General features: G+C 37.8%; 3 protein-coding genes across 3 annotated transcripts; all 3 read right to left on the bottom strand.

Moving 5' to 3' along the window:
- Positions 1–3,442: 3,442 nt before the first annotated feature.
- On the bottom strand, positions 3,443–5,523 carry LOC113762417 (plant-specific TFIIB-related protein PTF2). The gene has a single exon (XM_027305866.1). The coding sequence runs from the start codon at positions 5,200–5,202 to the stop codon at positions 3,628–3,630; it is 1,575 nt and encodes a 524-aa protein (XP_027161667.1). The 5' UTR covers positions 5,203–5,523; the 3' UTR covers positions 3,443–3,627.
- Positions 5,524–7,309: 1,786 nt separating this feature from the next.
- LOC113757319 (putative late blight resistance protein homolog R1B-17) lies at positions 7,310–10,396 on the bottom strand. The gene has a single exon (XM_027300678.1). It carries the CDS (start codon positions 10,394–10,396, stop codon positions 7,310–7,312), a length of 3,087 nt encoding a protein of 1,028 aa, XP_027156479.1.
- A 2,172-nt stretch (positions 10,397–12,568) lies between these two features.
- On the bottom strand, positions 12,569–14,158 carry LOC113762205 (probable inactive dual specificity protein phosphatase-like At4g18593). The gene is made up of 3 exons (XM_027305542.1): positions 14,075–14,158; positions 13,127–13,360; positions 12,569–13,037 (listed from the first exon to the last, which is right to left on the bottom strand). The coding sequence occupies exons 2-3, from the start codon at positions 13,353–13,355 to the stop codon at positions 12,883–12,885; spliced, it is 384 nt and encodes a 127-aa protein (XP_027161343.1). The 5' UTR covers positions 13,356–13,360; positions 14,075–14,158; the 3' UTR covers positions 12,569–12,882.
- Positions 14,159–14,993: the final 835 nt, after the last annotated feature.

Here is a 14,993-nt window from a genome sequence, read left to right as displayed (position 1 = left end):
TTGACCAAATAAATGCTATCCAAACACAATTTAAAAGTGCATAATCTTAATCTCTTTACAATTTAACCCTCCGTCATGAATGAAGAACACACTTTCTAAAAGAATACCCATCAAGTTTCTTATGCGATGAATGCTTTTTCTCTTCTTCCCTCCAATTCCACTACATATCAAACAACCAAAGTTATCGCTCGTGCTTCTGTTTAAAGGCGTGCTTTGCAACCTGCTGCTCTCCCCTTCCCCAATGCGCCAAAGCTTGAGCTTCTAATGGCAGTTTCTGAGGTCAGCCACATCTAAATTGATTGAGGCAAATTATCCCCTCCTGTAAAAACAGTCCTCTTTGACAAGATAAATTCAAACAAAGAAAGTATAGATCGCTGTGATGATCATCATCTTCATTGTCAACACCTAAAATGCTCTCAGTGGCACAACTCCTTTCAAATCTGCTGCTTTTAAGGATCTAATGCATTGCTGGGAGCGGTGAAACTTCACCTGAAATGTAACTCGTTCAGAAAAACTCACAAAAATTCCACATATACAAAATTTGATGTTTAAATTCAAATTCAGATGATGTGAGATTCATCTAACCCTGTTAGTGTATACATTGACAGTGTAGGAAAGATTAATCCTTAATAAAATAGATGAAAATTTTCAACTTCAATGTCTTGTCAACACTAAGCTCCACTTTATATAAGCAATAGTTGCATAGGGGTGACAGATACACAAGTTTTAGGTTTACAAGCTGTTTTAATAATTGACTATTCGAGAAACATATTTCTTCATAAAGCATACTTGTATAACATCCACTTTACGCTTGAGATTGTTGATAAACCCCAGATGGTACTTGCATTTGGAGTTTCAAGAGTAGTGCAGTTCTGGTAGAAGGTTTTGCCGAAGCACATGATTGGCTTACAGGGAACCTGGGGTAAGAAAAGCAATGCTAAAGAAAGTTCGGATGATTCTACGAAGTTACTCACCTTGATGCTGCCACAGTATGTCTTTTTCATGTCATCGATCACTATAAATTGAAACCTTACAAAGCTCAACTTGACTCATTTGCTGGTATAGAACTTCAGAACTCAGGTAAGCGCCATGAAGGATCAAGTCTGAAGAAGGATCACAAAGAGGGGATGAGACGGCCATTTCACTTCTCAATAGTTTTTAACTCCATTAGACTCCTCCCCCTTTGCTGATGTGAGTGAAGTTGGCCTTGTAAGGAGCACTGGCTACATCAGGATACTTCAGAAAAAGATGATTGAGCACAGCTTCAAGATGATCTGCAAGCTTGTTAGTTATTACACTGATATCACTGACTACATTGACAAGAAGAGGATCAAAAAGCTTGAGTGAAGGATAATGTACTCATCCAATGGCAAACTCTAACTAAGATAATTGCAGATGATGCATCCCACTGAAAAGAATCGCTTCAAAAGCCTTGCTAGAGTAACAGAAACCATCCAGTGTTGAGGCATTCGCTACTGACAAGTAAAGAAAAAGTCTATTCCAGTTATCCACATTCCAATTGTTCATGGATCAGCTAGTTTTGCTCACATATTCATCTCAACCCTCAGTTCCATCTGGTTCTTGATCAAATGGAATAAGTTATAAGATAATTACAATGTGACTAAGAAAAAACTCTGTCTCTGAGCATTAGTAGAAAAGAAACAGTAATACATAGATCTTGTTACAGCTCTTTTGGCTGTGAAAGAAACGTACTCCACTGCCGTACCTGTCCCTGAACACCAAAACAAGCAAACAGACAGAAAGGCTGTTGAGCACAGCTATTTCAGAAATTACCATTGTAGAGGACGCACAACTTCCAGCAACCTAAAAGTCAATATTGAGCATTACCTTCTAAAGTGCTAGAAAGCATGTATGTCTTCAAATTTGAAAAATCCTTGAATATAACAATGGCAGCGGCCAGAAAGCTTGTTCTACATCCCGACATTGACTGTAACCCCAATTTGCAGGTGTATTATAACTATGGTACCATCTTGTTCATGCCTTTTTATCTTTAGCCATCAGCCAAAATGCCCACACAAATGACACTTCTGTGTTGTTCTTACAAACATTGAGCTTAACTAATTAAAGGGTAATACTCAACTTCAACGGAAAACTACATAAATCAAGATGAAAAGGCATTGTTTGAGGCCCTAACTGCAAAAGCATTTCAAATTTAATTCTTATCGATCGATATCAATAAGTCAATAACTCAGTATTAGCATTACAAGCATCGATTCTATTCTGAAGAAAGATTCTGCAGCTAAGAAATGAAGCAGAGATCAGAAAATAGCTAGAAATCCCAGTTATGTAGTTAACACTGATAAGTACCATTGATCACATATCTCAGAAGAACGTACCCAATTTGTCAATTATGAGTAGCATGAAAAGTGCTGAACATTCTAAATGGACCCTGCTTTCCAAAGATATGATTCTTATATTTCTTAAACAGAAAATAACTCATATTGGTGCAGTCAGTGAACTATATTCGTAAGCATCTGCAACATAACACTTCATACTAATGTATCTGCAAAACTACAGTTCAAAACTCTCCAAATAATTTTGTACAGTAATTAATCCTATTACTCAATTCATTATGCAGCTTTACACATTTTTTATCTTCATCTCCACATAAAAAGTTTAAACACTGAAGTGTCAGCTCTTTATCTTGATTAATTTCATAAAGAGTAACAACTTGCTGGTTTTGTAGCCTCTTGTTGGCTTAAAATTAAAAGTTTATTCTCATGGACATGAAACAAATTCCTAATTAACAATAGCAAGCAGACAAACTTTTTATTGTGATAAAATAAGAGGTACATGACTAGATAGAACTATTGTACTTCTGTACTAATAATAAAGATAACTAATTCCTCAATCAGGCACTTAGCCCAATAGCAAACAGAGGAGCTTCCTAGAAATATGGTCAGTGAAACATACTGAACAAAAGTCCATAAGTTAGGTTTAAGTCCCAACAACGTAACGTCCCAACCTCTCCCATGCACTCCAGCGAATTCTAAGGATAATGAACCCATACATAGAGAACAAACCAAGATTAATTACATCATTATGTCCCCTTACGTCCATGGAATGTTAGAGTTACAAAAACAGGCAAAAGGAACAACAGAAACCACTACCAAACAAAATTAAGACTTCTGTATTAGGCTGACATGCATTAAAACCAAACATATTTCAGAAAAATACGCATGGAGTTTAAAAGTTTGAGCGGAAGAAAGAGGTAACCAAGGGGTAAAAAAGGCAATACAAATGTAGTGCACAAAATAGACCTTAATGTGATCTCATGAAATACACTAAAGGTGCATTATGCAAACTCAAATTAGCCATTAAACCCATCATTTCCCATGTACATATACAAGACACTCTTTCTTCGTCAACATTAATGATCAGTGCCCAAACTAAAAAGATAGGACAAGTGCCAAAGGTGGCATGACAAAGATATATATATATATATAACAAATTAGCATACACAACAATACTTAACCAAAAACCTGTTTAGGAAAGACAAAAAAGAAAAGGCCATCTTGCTGAACTGTTCAGGACTTGGAATATCCTACAACTGTCAAAATGATACATTGTATTCTGCTTCATTATGAATCTAAAACATTTCATACTTCAGAGATTAAATACATGCAAGTCCAACAAGGCATTGTAATACCCCTTCTCTATCTCCTCCTCTCTCACTTGATGAAGGAGAAGTGTTTCGATAATCAAATCTTCCCAGTCAACATCAACTTGTATTTTCCTTTTATTGTTAGCACTTATACATTGTGCAAGACATAGATCCTTTCCATCACCAAAGCCAGCTTCAGATGGATGCAAAATCCTCTGAATGCGTGATTTAGCAGCATTTATCTTTTCTCTCCTCCTTTGATATGTCAAGTTTCCTCTATCAAAAGACGGAGGGTTTGCATTCAATCCAACATCTTTCTCAATAATTTGCTTCAGCAAAAGTTTCTTGCTCATTTCTGATTTGCCTGTCCACCACTCTCTACAAGTGTAAATGTCATATCCCTTCTCCTGTTTTGTCCAATCTGCCTCTTCTATTTCTGCAGAAGACTTAATCAATGGTAAGTTATCTAAGAAATTTGAATAAATCATGGCCAAGCATTCATGCGAAATCTGGAGATTATTTGTTCCTTCTATTCTCAAAGTTGGAGAATTCTCCACCTCAAAATACTGCAAGTCCTTTTCCACATCACAAGTATCATACCTGTACCCGATTTCTTTGTTCAAACAGTCAGCGACTAAATCATCCAAATCAAAACCGACATGATCAAAACGATTCTTTCCACCGCACCTTGATGACGACTTCAACTCCATGTACTGAATTACTGAAGAAGCATTCCTGATAATATTCTTGACAGTAACATCTTTCCCCCAAGGTAAGAGTTGTGCAACTTTTACAAGTCTTTCCAACAGCTCCTTATACCTCTTCTTAGACGTTCGCACTGCCACATACAACTCCTTTGCAACCTCTTCAATCTTCACGTGAACCTGATTCAACTCTGCAACAAACACCAAAATGGCAGCCACAATGGGCATTGGTCTTCTCCCTGTAGTCAAATACCACTTCATCGAGCACTGCACCAAGAACACCCCTTGCTTCAACATCCTTCCAACAATTTCCTCCTCAACCCCACTAAAGCTCGGACAACTCCTAATTGCACGTTCAAATGAGCTAACAATATCAAACTCAGGCAACTTCAGATCAAGAAAATCCACAACCCGATGCACCATTCTTCCCAACTCACTAATATCACAACCGACCACATTCGCCACTTCAACAATCGGCAAGCTTTTCTTATCCTTCCTCATTACAACATAAGCACAAGCCCCAACAAAAATTGGAAACCATCTCCCCTGACCATATTCACCCTCTGTTATCCTCTCAACCATGGCCTTAACTTCATCATACCGTGAGGCCGCTAATCCTAACTTAAATATCAAATCTTCTATCAGTTTTTGAGCTTGATAAACTTTAGTTTGCTTGTAGCTATACACACTACCGGAGCCCGCCGTGCCTACGCGGACAAAGGTGCCAGCAGGACCAGTAATACCGCCAATGTGGGCTTGAAAATTCTCAAAATCCTGAACAACCCCACATGATGAACACACCAAGTTGCCAGTATCACCATCTACTACGAGGGTTCTCTTGCTGCAATTCTTGCAGGATCCAGAACTCTCCATCTTTCAATCAAATAACTGTAAATTAAATTAGCCTCAAAAAACCCCAATTCTATATTATTTGGTTAATGTCGGAATCTCATTATTAGGGATTTTTAGGGGGCTATGTCTTGATGGTAAGACAAGATGGAATTTTAAAATTTCAAGAATTGGGTATCGCTAGATTCTGGACAAATAGTAAAATACCAAAAATTAAGTTCAAGAAAAGTGAATACGTTTGTGTGCACCTAATTTTCTGCAACTTTTGTCCATGAAGATTACAGCAATCAGCACCAGAAGATTTGAGAAGGCCTGAAATACAGCTGGGGTCTAATTTTAATTTATAAACAGAGATCAGTGGGAGTGGAGAAAAGTCAGAAAACGACTCACCGTCTCTAGGATGATTTGGTTGCCTTTAGCCGGGAGTACTGAAGCTGATGGTACGATGAATGACACATTTAGATGACTCTCCATATATATTCTACGGAAATCCTATATTTGGATGGAAAAAAGGGGTACTTAAAATTCGACTACAACTGAGTGAGGTAAATAGAATAAAGATAAGAATTACTCCCTCCGCCCATTGAAAGTGTCATGCTTTCCTTTTTGGTCTGTCCCAAAATTAATATCACTTGCTATAATTGGCAATAAAACTTTCCCTTATTTCCATCTCATGCCCTTAAATATACCAGATTCCTTTTAAGTTTTTGATGGATCCCATAAAACTACAAGAGTTGCTCTAATATGCGTGAGTCTCACCGCAAATGCAAACAATGGCCGTGCAAGCTACTTTCTAAAAAAAAAAAGGCTGGACACATTTTTAAAGTATGGTCCCACACATCTTGCCATCCCTTCTTTTTCTTTCTGCCACTCAATGGAGTAATGCACGGAAGGGGTAGCGCTGGAACTTAGACCAAAATGCGACACTGTTGAAAAGAAGCTCAAGACCCGAAGTGCGACATTCATTTCGTGACGGAGGGAGTAATATTTTATATACTAACAAAGTATACTGTTATAGTTGGATACATGATAATTCATTTAAATCTAAATTTAAATATTGTCACAGTTGAATGCATAATAATTTATCTAAATTTAAATTTAAATTTCAAATTTTACTCATATGTCATACATTCAACCGTGATAATATATACACCATCAGTATATATAACATTTACTCAAAAGATAAACAGAAAGATGCCCACTTTATAATTGTCCCTATTTTTTCTTTTTCTTCTGCAGATAAAGTTAACCCTAAGTCCCATATCATTTACTTTAGAATTTGGTGTTAATGTTCACTTAATGTATCAATGTTGTGTTTGGATTCTTGAAACAATACACCAATTCTAAAGAAACAAAAAAGAAAAATTAAAAAGATACAATAAAGCCTGTTTACGGTTGATAGAGTTGATTGAAATTTACTTCATCTAAAGTTTTTAATAAAAACGCTTATTAAATATTTAAGTACTTTTTAAGTATATTGTTTGGGTACATATTTCAATTAGTTAAATGAGTACTTATTGTATTAGAAAATGTGTAATTTAAAATTTTTTAAATGTATTTATCTCGTTATTCATTTCGTAATATAGGATAATTAAAACACTTATAAGTGTTTTTAAGTACATTGTTTGGATACATATTTCAATTAGTTAAACAAGTACTTATTGTATAAGATAGCGTGTAATTTAAAATTTTTTTAATGTATTTATCTCGTTATTTAATTCGTAATATAAGATAAAATGATTATATTTAATATTTATTTTTTAAAATAGAAAAGCTATTCTAAAAATAACAAGTTTGAGTTTTTGTTAGAAGTGCTTGTAACACCAAAAATTCCACTCCAATTTGATACGATGATGTTTATCAAATGCTTCAAAAGTATTTTAAACACTCAAAAGTGCATTTTTATCAAAATCATCGCAATCCAATCCCAGACGGTCCCTAAATAGTGTAGAATGTACTGGTGCAGAGGCAGGTGTTGGCGATGGATGGAATTGGTGGGAGGGAAAAGAGGTTGTTTTAGAAGATGACGGGTGTTTTTTGGTATTTTAGACAAACAACCATATTTATGAAAATTCCGACTCATTGGTGCACATAGAAATTAGAAATCAAGGATCTTTGATGATATTTTCACCTAAATATCACTTCTCGTGACAACCTTCAGGCCTTCAATTTGCCCTCCAAATTCTTTAGCAGAATCCTCTGCAGATTTGCTACAGTAGTGCACCTCAAGTAGTGAGAGGGTAGGAAGTTCCCCAATACCGTAAGGGATCTCCTCTAAGGATTTGCAAGACCTCAGAAGCAGGTGTTCAAGGCATGGAAAATGATCAGTGCTTGTGGCCTCCCAGTGTACTAGATCTGTACTTTCTATTAGCAACGACTTTAGACAACCAAATACCCCTTCATTCAGTTCCCATCTTGGTCCTTGAAAAGCAAAGTTTTTCAGTTTGAGTACTGTAAGGTGGCCTAAATTGGCAAAAATGGCCATATCCCCCCATGGAAGATAGCTCCAACTTAGAGTCAGATTTTTGAGCTTGTAGGGTAAAGAAAACCGACATAAATCCCGCGTTTTACTTGTTTCTCTGAAAAATGAACACTTGAGAGTATCCAGTTTACACAACAAGTGCAGATTGGCTAGGCATTCAGATGAAACACCTGTAATGTAGTCCTTTTCTGTTTCACAGGTGCCTAGCTTCTTCAGTTGGGGCATGCTGTTGAAAACCTCCCGCGTGCAAGAAGAGAAGCTTATCGTGGAGAGACTAAGCAGATATTCTGGGGCAAACAGTCGGTCAAAGCTCTTCCTACCAATTGTGGGTTTCTTCAAGTGACTAACTACACTACAGTGAAAATGCCTCAAGGATGGCATACTCCAATATTCCAAAGACAGAATGGGGCTTTCCCATGGACCACGAATGAGTATGGTTTGGAGATTTCTAAGCTGGGACATTGACGGTGGAAGCTCATAAGTAACATTAAATGCGATATACCTCAAATGAACCATTTCCAGTACCTGGATGGGGAAATGATCAAAATGAAGAAAGTATATGTCTAATACTCTGAGCAATTTAAGCTGTAATTCCAACAATAGGAGATCTGGCGAAAAACCATAACCCAAACTAAAGCACATAAATGATATGGCATGTCTAAATGATGGCACCGAATAATCAGTGATAGAGTCAAAGTGGATACTGAGCCGATACATATCCCGTATGCCTGTTCGAAAACCTTGGGCACCTCTTGGTGTGACATACATGAACTTCTCTTTCTCAGCTTCTCCCACGCATAGTTCCCGCAAGAAATCATGGAGGCGACATGTTTTGACTTTCCCATCAAAATTTCTCTTACCCACCGAAACCAAGTTTCTGCCAATTAGGTCGTCTAAATAATCCTCTGCAACCTGTTCCATGTCTGCTATGGGTTCTGGATCCAAGAAACCTTCAGCAACCCAAAGATGAACGAGTTTCTGAACTTCAATATCACAGTCTTCAGGGAAAGCCCCCAAGTACAACCAACAGGCTTTCAGGCGATTGGGCAACTTCTTGTAACTCAAAGCAAGTATGTCCAGGCAATTTGTAGGATCATTGCGCATAAGTGACCTTACACTATCCGCAATGTCTTGCCAGCAGTCTAGTCTTCTCGTAGTTCGCAAGAGAAGACCAGCAACAACAACAATCGCCAGGGGTAGTCCCTGACATTTATCAGCGATTTGCTTTCCGACATCCACCAATTCATGTGGGCAACTTTTTCTTCCAAATACCACCTTTTCCAGCAATTCCCAACTGTGATCTCTATCCAGAAGTCTCATGAAATGGTAAGGTTTCTCCTCGGGTTTCAACTCAGTAATAATGGACCGACTAGTCAATATTATACGACTTCCTTTTCTGTCATCTGGAAGATATCCCTGGACAGCATTCCAGGCCTCGATACTCCACAAATCGTCCATGACAATCAAATATGTTCTACCCTTCAGTTTTCTATAAAGCTCTTCACCTATATCTTCTTTACTCTTTTCATGCTTTTCATAAGTGGGTTCTGAAACTGAGCACAAGAGGCTGAAGAGCAAATCTTTAACTTCATAAACTTGGGATACAGTGACCCATGCACGACAATGAAAGTGCAAAACAATTGAACAATGACCAAAAACTTTTCTAGCAAGAGTGGTTTTGCCAATGCCGCCCATACCCACAATTGTCAGAATTTCTAGTTGAAATGGTGGTGGTCTAGTAAGCTTTTCTGTGATTCTCCTCATATCGTCATCAAGACCCACCACAGCATCCTCCCGATTTGTACTGCCTTGGGCTTGATGTGAACCATCAAGTGAAGCAGACCCCAATTGCAAATCTTCAACAGTAAGCTCCTCAGAATTGATTTCTTTGATGTTGTTCTTAATAGAACGAACATTTTCTAATGTCTTCCGCAAAAATTTGCCAGCATTTGCACCGAAAAGACAGTTGACCCTCTCTTCAAGACCGAAAATCCTGTTGACCCTCTCTTCAAAAGAACTTTTCCCTTCTGGATCTCCTTTCCTAACCCTTAAACAGTATGTCAAGGCAGGCTCAACTTGATTTTCTATTATGCGTAGGTCAAAAATGTCTCTGGCTCTATATGCAACATCTTGGATACTTTTCAATATATCATGGCATTTATTTGAAGGATTGTCAAGAATGATCAGCAAGGACTGAAGCTCCTTGCACAAATTTGTTGTGTCCCTGGTCACTTTGTAAAAATAAACTATTTTCTTTTTGAGTTGGTCACTTCCCAGACGCTGTTCTCCTACCAGCGTACGAACAAGTTGCCAAAGAAAATAGTTTCTTGTATCTCCCCTAATGATGTGAGGACCGGTTACACCAAAAAATACATTCAAGCCTGCCTGAAATGAATCAATCTCTTCCAAAATGTTTTTCTTTTGTTCCTCCATTTCCAGCATTTCCACTGACAGAACTCGCCCTTCTCTTCTTGGCAGCTGGTATTGCGACAGAAGCCATCCACTATCATACTGATACCTAATAGCCCGTTTCCCTTTCAGCGATTCCAACATATCAATAGCTTGCTCCAGATGATATTCCGACTCGTTTGATGTTGCTTCCAAAAGCTTTATGACTTCAGCAGCTCTTTTATTGTAAACTTCGGCACGCTTTATCTTGATTTGGAAAACCAAATGTGAAAATTTCAACACGTACTCTAGCGTTTGGACAAGAGAAGCCACAGCAGCAAAAGCCATCTATCTCTCCCACAATATAGGTCTGCAGTTCTCACACAAGCTGCAGGTCAAGAAATATTTTGATTTGACATATCAAGATGACAAATCAATTATCATCAAACAGCAGTAAAACAACTTCTTCAATAAAATGAAGAAAAAAAAAAAGAACTCCATCCATCAAGAATCAAATATCTTCCTTACATTTTTAATCTGCCCCAAATTAAATGTCTCTTCCTCACATTTTTTTAGCCCGTCCCAAACTACATGTTTCATACAGATTTCTCAAACTATTGCTTCCAACATTTGCAATTTGTGCTAGGCAGATACCGAGTAAGAAATTCAATTTGGGATGAACTGAGAAGCAAGCATAATCTGTTATCCCCAAAAGAAGACGGATTAACTACCAAATAGCATTAAAAAAAAAAAGGCATCAGCATCGTGAGACAAAATAGAGCGCAAAATACAGAATGTTAATAAAACCGATCAAACAGTTGAATAACAGAATTAAATTGCAAAATGTAGAACTTTTAGCTAGATTGCGAAATACAGAATTTAGTGAGACAAGTGGGCATAAACCAGAAAATTGAAAGAAGAGCACACGGATGCACTAAAAAATGAAAGTGGAAAGCTACAAGGCGATCAGAAGGGGATGAGAAGAACGATTCTTACTGATATTGATCGCAATCACAAGCGAAAAGTGCCAGCGAGGGTGGTTTCACTGGTAACTAACTGATCAACACTATCTTGAATGATTTCCTGCTTTCTAATTCTGCACAAGATTCCTTTTGGAGTGAGAAGAATTTAGGCCTAGTTTGGGAGAGAGAAAAAGAGAATCAGAAAGCGTGATTTTTAATTGGGAGAGGAAGAAACAAAAAGAGGAAAGGATTATTGATGGGGATGTATCCGTAGCATCAAGTATCACGCTTGACTGACTTGGTCAAACGCGGCCTCATGTCAAGGAATTCTTTCAGTTCTGCTTGAAATGAACTTATCTCTTCCAATATCTTTTCCTTTTCTTCCTTCATATTTGATGCTCTACCAATACAAGATCCCACTTGGAGTGACTCTAGATGAAAAGGATTCTCTCTTCTTAATGGCTGATATTGTAACAGAAGCCATTCAGGATCGTACTTGACAGTTCTAATATAATGTATGATCCCACTCGTTTTCTCCTAGTTCCAAAAGCTGTATGACTTCATCCACATTTTTATTGAAACCTTTGGCCTAAATTATTTTACTTTCGAAAAGAATACAGGGGAATTTCTCCAGATGTACAAGGGTTTGAATTAGAGAGGTCACTTCAGCATAAGCCGTCGTTTTCTTCCTCCCTATCCCTCACATTAAGAAATTTTCAGAATTTCCTCAAATTAGGTATGATCCAATACCAACCAAAATAGATATCACGATTACATAAAGTTCTCAACTTTTGGCATCAGCAGAAGGATTTTATTGATCAGATTGCAAAGTTCAGTAATTGGTTAGAGTGATAGGTAATAACAGAAAATTGAAAGAGAAGCTTGAATAAGATAAAATGCAAAAAGAACAAAGAAATCAGAAGAATCAGTCGCACTGTTCTTGATGGGAATGGCAAGAGAAGCAAGCTGGAGAGGGGACTTTGAAGCCAGGCAGCAGAAGAACATGTCAACTGAACTGTGCAGGCTTCGGTGGTGAAATGAAATGCGAGATGGTTAGAATGAAAGGTCAACGGTGAGACACAATGCAAATCGTAGATAGTCAGCTACAATTACATCCTAAAGTGTTACAATTTTAAAAAATATTTGTAAAACTACCATCTTGCTACATTGGAAAATTGTGTAGCAAGAGTTCTTTCTCTTTTTTTTTTTGGCTGACATGATAGTATCTTCTTTGCTGATGCCTGTTGCAGAATTCTGTTGACAGTAATGTAGCGAAGAAATGACGACCGTTTTTATCATTTTGTAACAAGGGAGTCATTGGCATGGTAACTTTGAGTATGTACTCTCCATGGAGTATGCAAGTGCAGTATGCCACTTAATTTTGACCATCTTCCCAGATTGTAATTTGTTGATCTGGTGAGATCGAACATTATCTCCGTCATATAGGAGTACAAATGCACCTGTTCTCGCAACATTGTGTCCTATGAATTTAGAACACGTGAGATTACTAAATTTACATACAAGGTAGCTCTGTTCTAAACGCTCAGTAAATCAGAAGTTAGTATCAAAAAACATCTCCACAACATGCTTCTCTCTGAATTTCAGCTAATAGCAGTTCCGTCTTTTGGTATACAAGTAAACTTAGTCGTGTTGACTCCCACCTGCTAGATTACATGACATGCAAAAGTGCGACCAACTTACTGATTTACAAGATACTAGCGGGCTTCATCAGAAACATTAAACCAGGAGAGAAGTGTATGATGGACTCTCAAGCATGCTAGACTAAAAGCTTGCCAAATAGAGTACCAACCAACTGCTTTATACTCATGACAATATTGCTAAACTAACAAAAATATGCTATAAGATCCTCGATCATAATTGACATTCATCAATCCGATTTTTGTGCAGCTGAAACGCAGGAGTGATCCACTTCCCACAATTGCACTGCATGCCAGCCCAATTGAAGGATCCCAACCGGGTTTTACAACCCATGCACATAATCTTGTCTTCCACACCACCGTCTTGTACTGACAGCAAATATGAGTTGAACGATGTTAGTGCAAGACAAATATCCGATATTGTGAATAAAAAGCATGAAATCTGCGAATTGACTAACATGATTCCATCCACTTCATGGGCTCTACAAAAATAGATGAGCATTCAGGTGGCTCGTTTTCCACTTGGGTATGACTTCTCTTTTTCCACTTAAAACACTTCTGCCCACCTCCACGTTCATGGGGAACAACCATCTCCTCTGTAGCAACGATTCTTCGACATTTCTTGCAGCGGTACGTGACTTGAGGATTCAAATCAGATCGCAGATCAGACTGATTAGGTGCTTCCATTGCAGCTATTCATAACATGTAACCCAAAAGGGAACAAAAAAAAATGAACATAGAGCACAACCAGGTATTTTAAATGCATGGTCCGATAAAAACTAAAAACGAAAGCAGGCAGTAATCTTGTCAGGCAATATTCCAACACATTGAGATCTCACATATCCTCATAACATAAAAATTGCTCAGAACCTCACATAGAGAGGAAATACACGCAATCACCACTTCAGATTTACTAATTTCTGCAACCACATTCTTCGGTACTAATTAGTTCAAAGTAAAAGAGCCAAGAAGATCTCGTTATCCTAATCAAAATAGATACGAATGAAAAAATAACTACTCAAAAAGGGAGTGATTAGGTCCATAGTCACATGCATATCTATAGACATATCATTATCTAATTAGAACATCAAAAAGGAGCCATTAGACCCTCAATTATCTTATCTCAGAAACAATTCCCTCCACACAAAAACAATAAGGGATTTTACAAGTCAAATCTTTTAAGCAAACACAAAAGAAGCTTAGATGGGCACGAGAACAGAACAGAGCTCTAAATAAACATGGCAGGGCTGCTGTACTATCAGGGCTTTGGAGTCTGTCTGGCGGCGCTCTGTTGATAATGGTAAGAAAGGTGGGTTTTTTAGGATACATCATAAGTTAGTAAAATATTACTAAGACTTTTCTGATAAATCGAAGTACAACGAAGGGGAGTGTGATTTTGTGTGTACCTAATTTTCAGGAATTCGTTCTCGCCACAATCCGCATCAGCTGTGAAGATGAAGATTTGAGAAGGCAGCATGGAGAGGACAGAGAGTTCCTTGCAATATCGATTCTTAGTTTTCGCGTTCATTTCAAGAAACGGGTTACCGGATCCTGGGTCGGTTCGGGTTGCCTATTTGCTGTCCAATCCAAAGAAGAGATCCATAGGAATCCAAACAATGCTACAAAAAAACACTACTGCTTGCCCCAAGATCCTGCAAAATTAGGCCACTTGGTGGCCCATAGACTGTTCTATGGGCCGATAAATTCTTGGTGCCCAACCCCACAAAGTAGTCGTATTGTCAATGCCTCTAATTCCATCCAAGGCCCATCGCATTTTTTTTGTATCAAGCAATTATCTCTTGCAATTTGTGTCAAAGTTCATGCATCTGATAAACGGATTGTTAATGCAAATGGGAGGTCACAATTTTGACTCGCACATTGAAAATCTTGGGTTAGGTTTTCACTTCCGAGTAAGAATCGAACTGAGCGTGCACGCCTCGAGTCGAATCCGGATTAGTCTCACTGAAAGTAGGAATACCGGGTGCTCAAAGAAAAAGAAAATTTTTATGTATCAAGATTTACTTCTTGATGCCTATCTTTATCTTATGTATCATGCAACTGTAGGAACCTACCTTGTACGCGGATGGTTTTAGCATAAAAACTTTGTTGAGTGGTTCATGAAATTTTCTATTTTTCTGTCAATTCCAGTCTGATTAATCAAAGTTAAACTAAAGAACATTAGATAATTGGAGTATGGTCAAAGTATCTTTCTTCATCGACTTGAAAACTTCATTCGAAAGGACAAGGAACAAATAACATTTTCTCAATTAGTTGGGACGTTTTCATCGAGCAGCTAGCTTCTTGGTCATTGCAAGGGCAAAGAAG

The sequence above is a fragment of the Coffea eugenioides genome, chromosome 2 (assembly GCF_003713205.1).
Source record: "Coffea eugenioides isolate CCC68of chromosome 2, Ceug_1.0, whole genome shotgun sequence".
Classification (NCBI taxonomy): domain Eukaryota; kingdom Viridiplantae; phylum Streptophyta; class Magnoliopsida; order Gentianales; family Rubiaceae; genus Coffea; species Coffea eugenioides.
This window is presented reverse-complemented; position numbering and strand designations above follow the sequence as displayed.

Bases quoted from the DNA above. Each gene is read 5' to 3' on its own strand.
- LOC113762417 (XM_027305866.1), bottom strand. From the start codon at position 5,202: ATGGAGAGTTCTGGATCCTGCAAGAATTGCAGCAAGAGAACCCTCGTA.
- LOC113757319 (XM_027300678.1), bottom strand. From the start codon at position 10,396: ATGGCTTTTGCTGCTGTGGCTTCTCTTGTCCAAACGCTAGAGTACGTG.
- LOC113762205 (XM_027305542.1), bottom strand. From the start codon at position 13,355: ATGGAAGCACCTAATCAGTCTGATCTGCGATCTGATTTGAATCCTCAA. The intron at 13,038-13,126 runs GTTAGTCAATTC...ATTTGCTGTCAG, and splicing joins CATGAAGTGGATGGAATCAT to TACAAGACGGTGGTGTGGAA.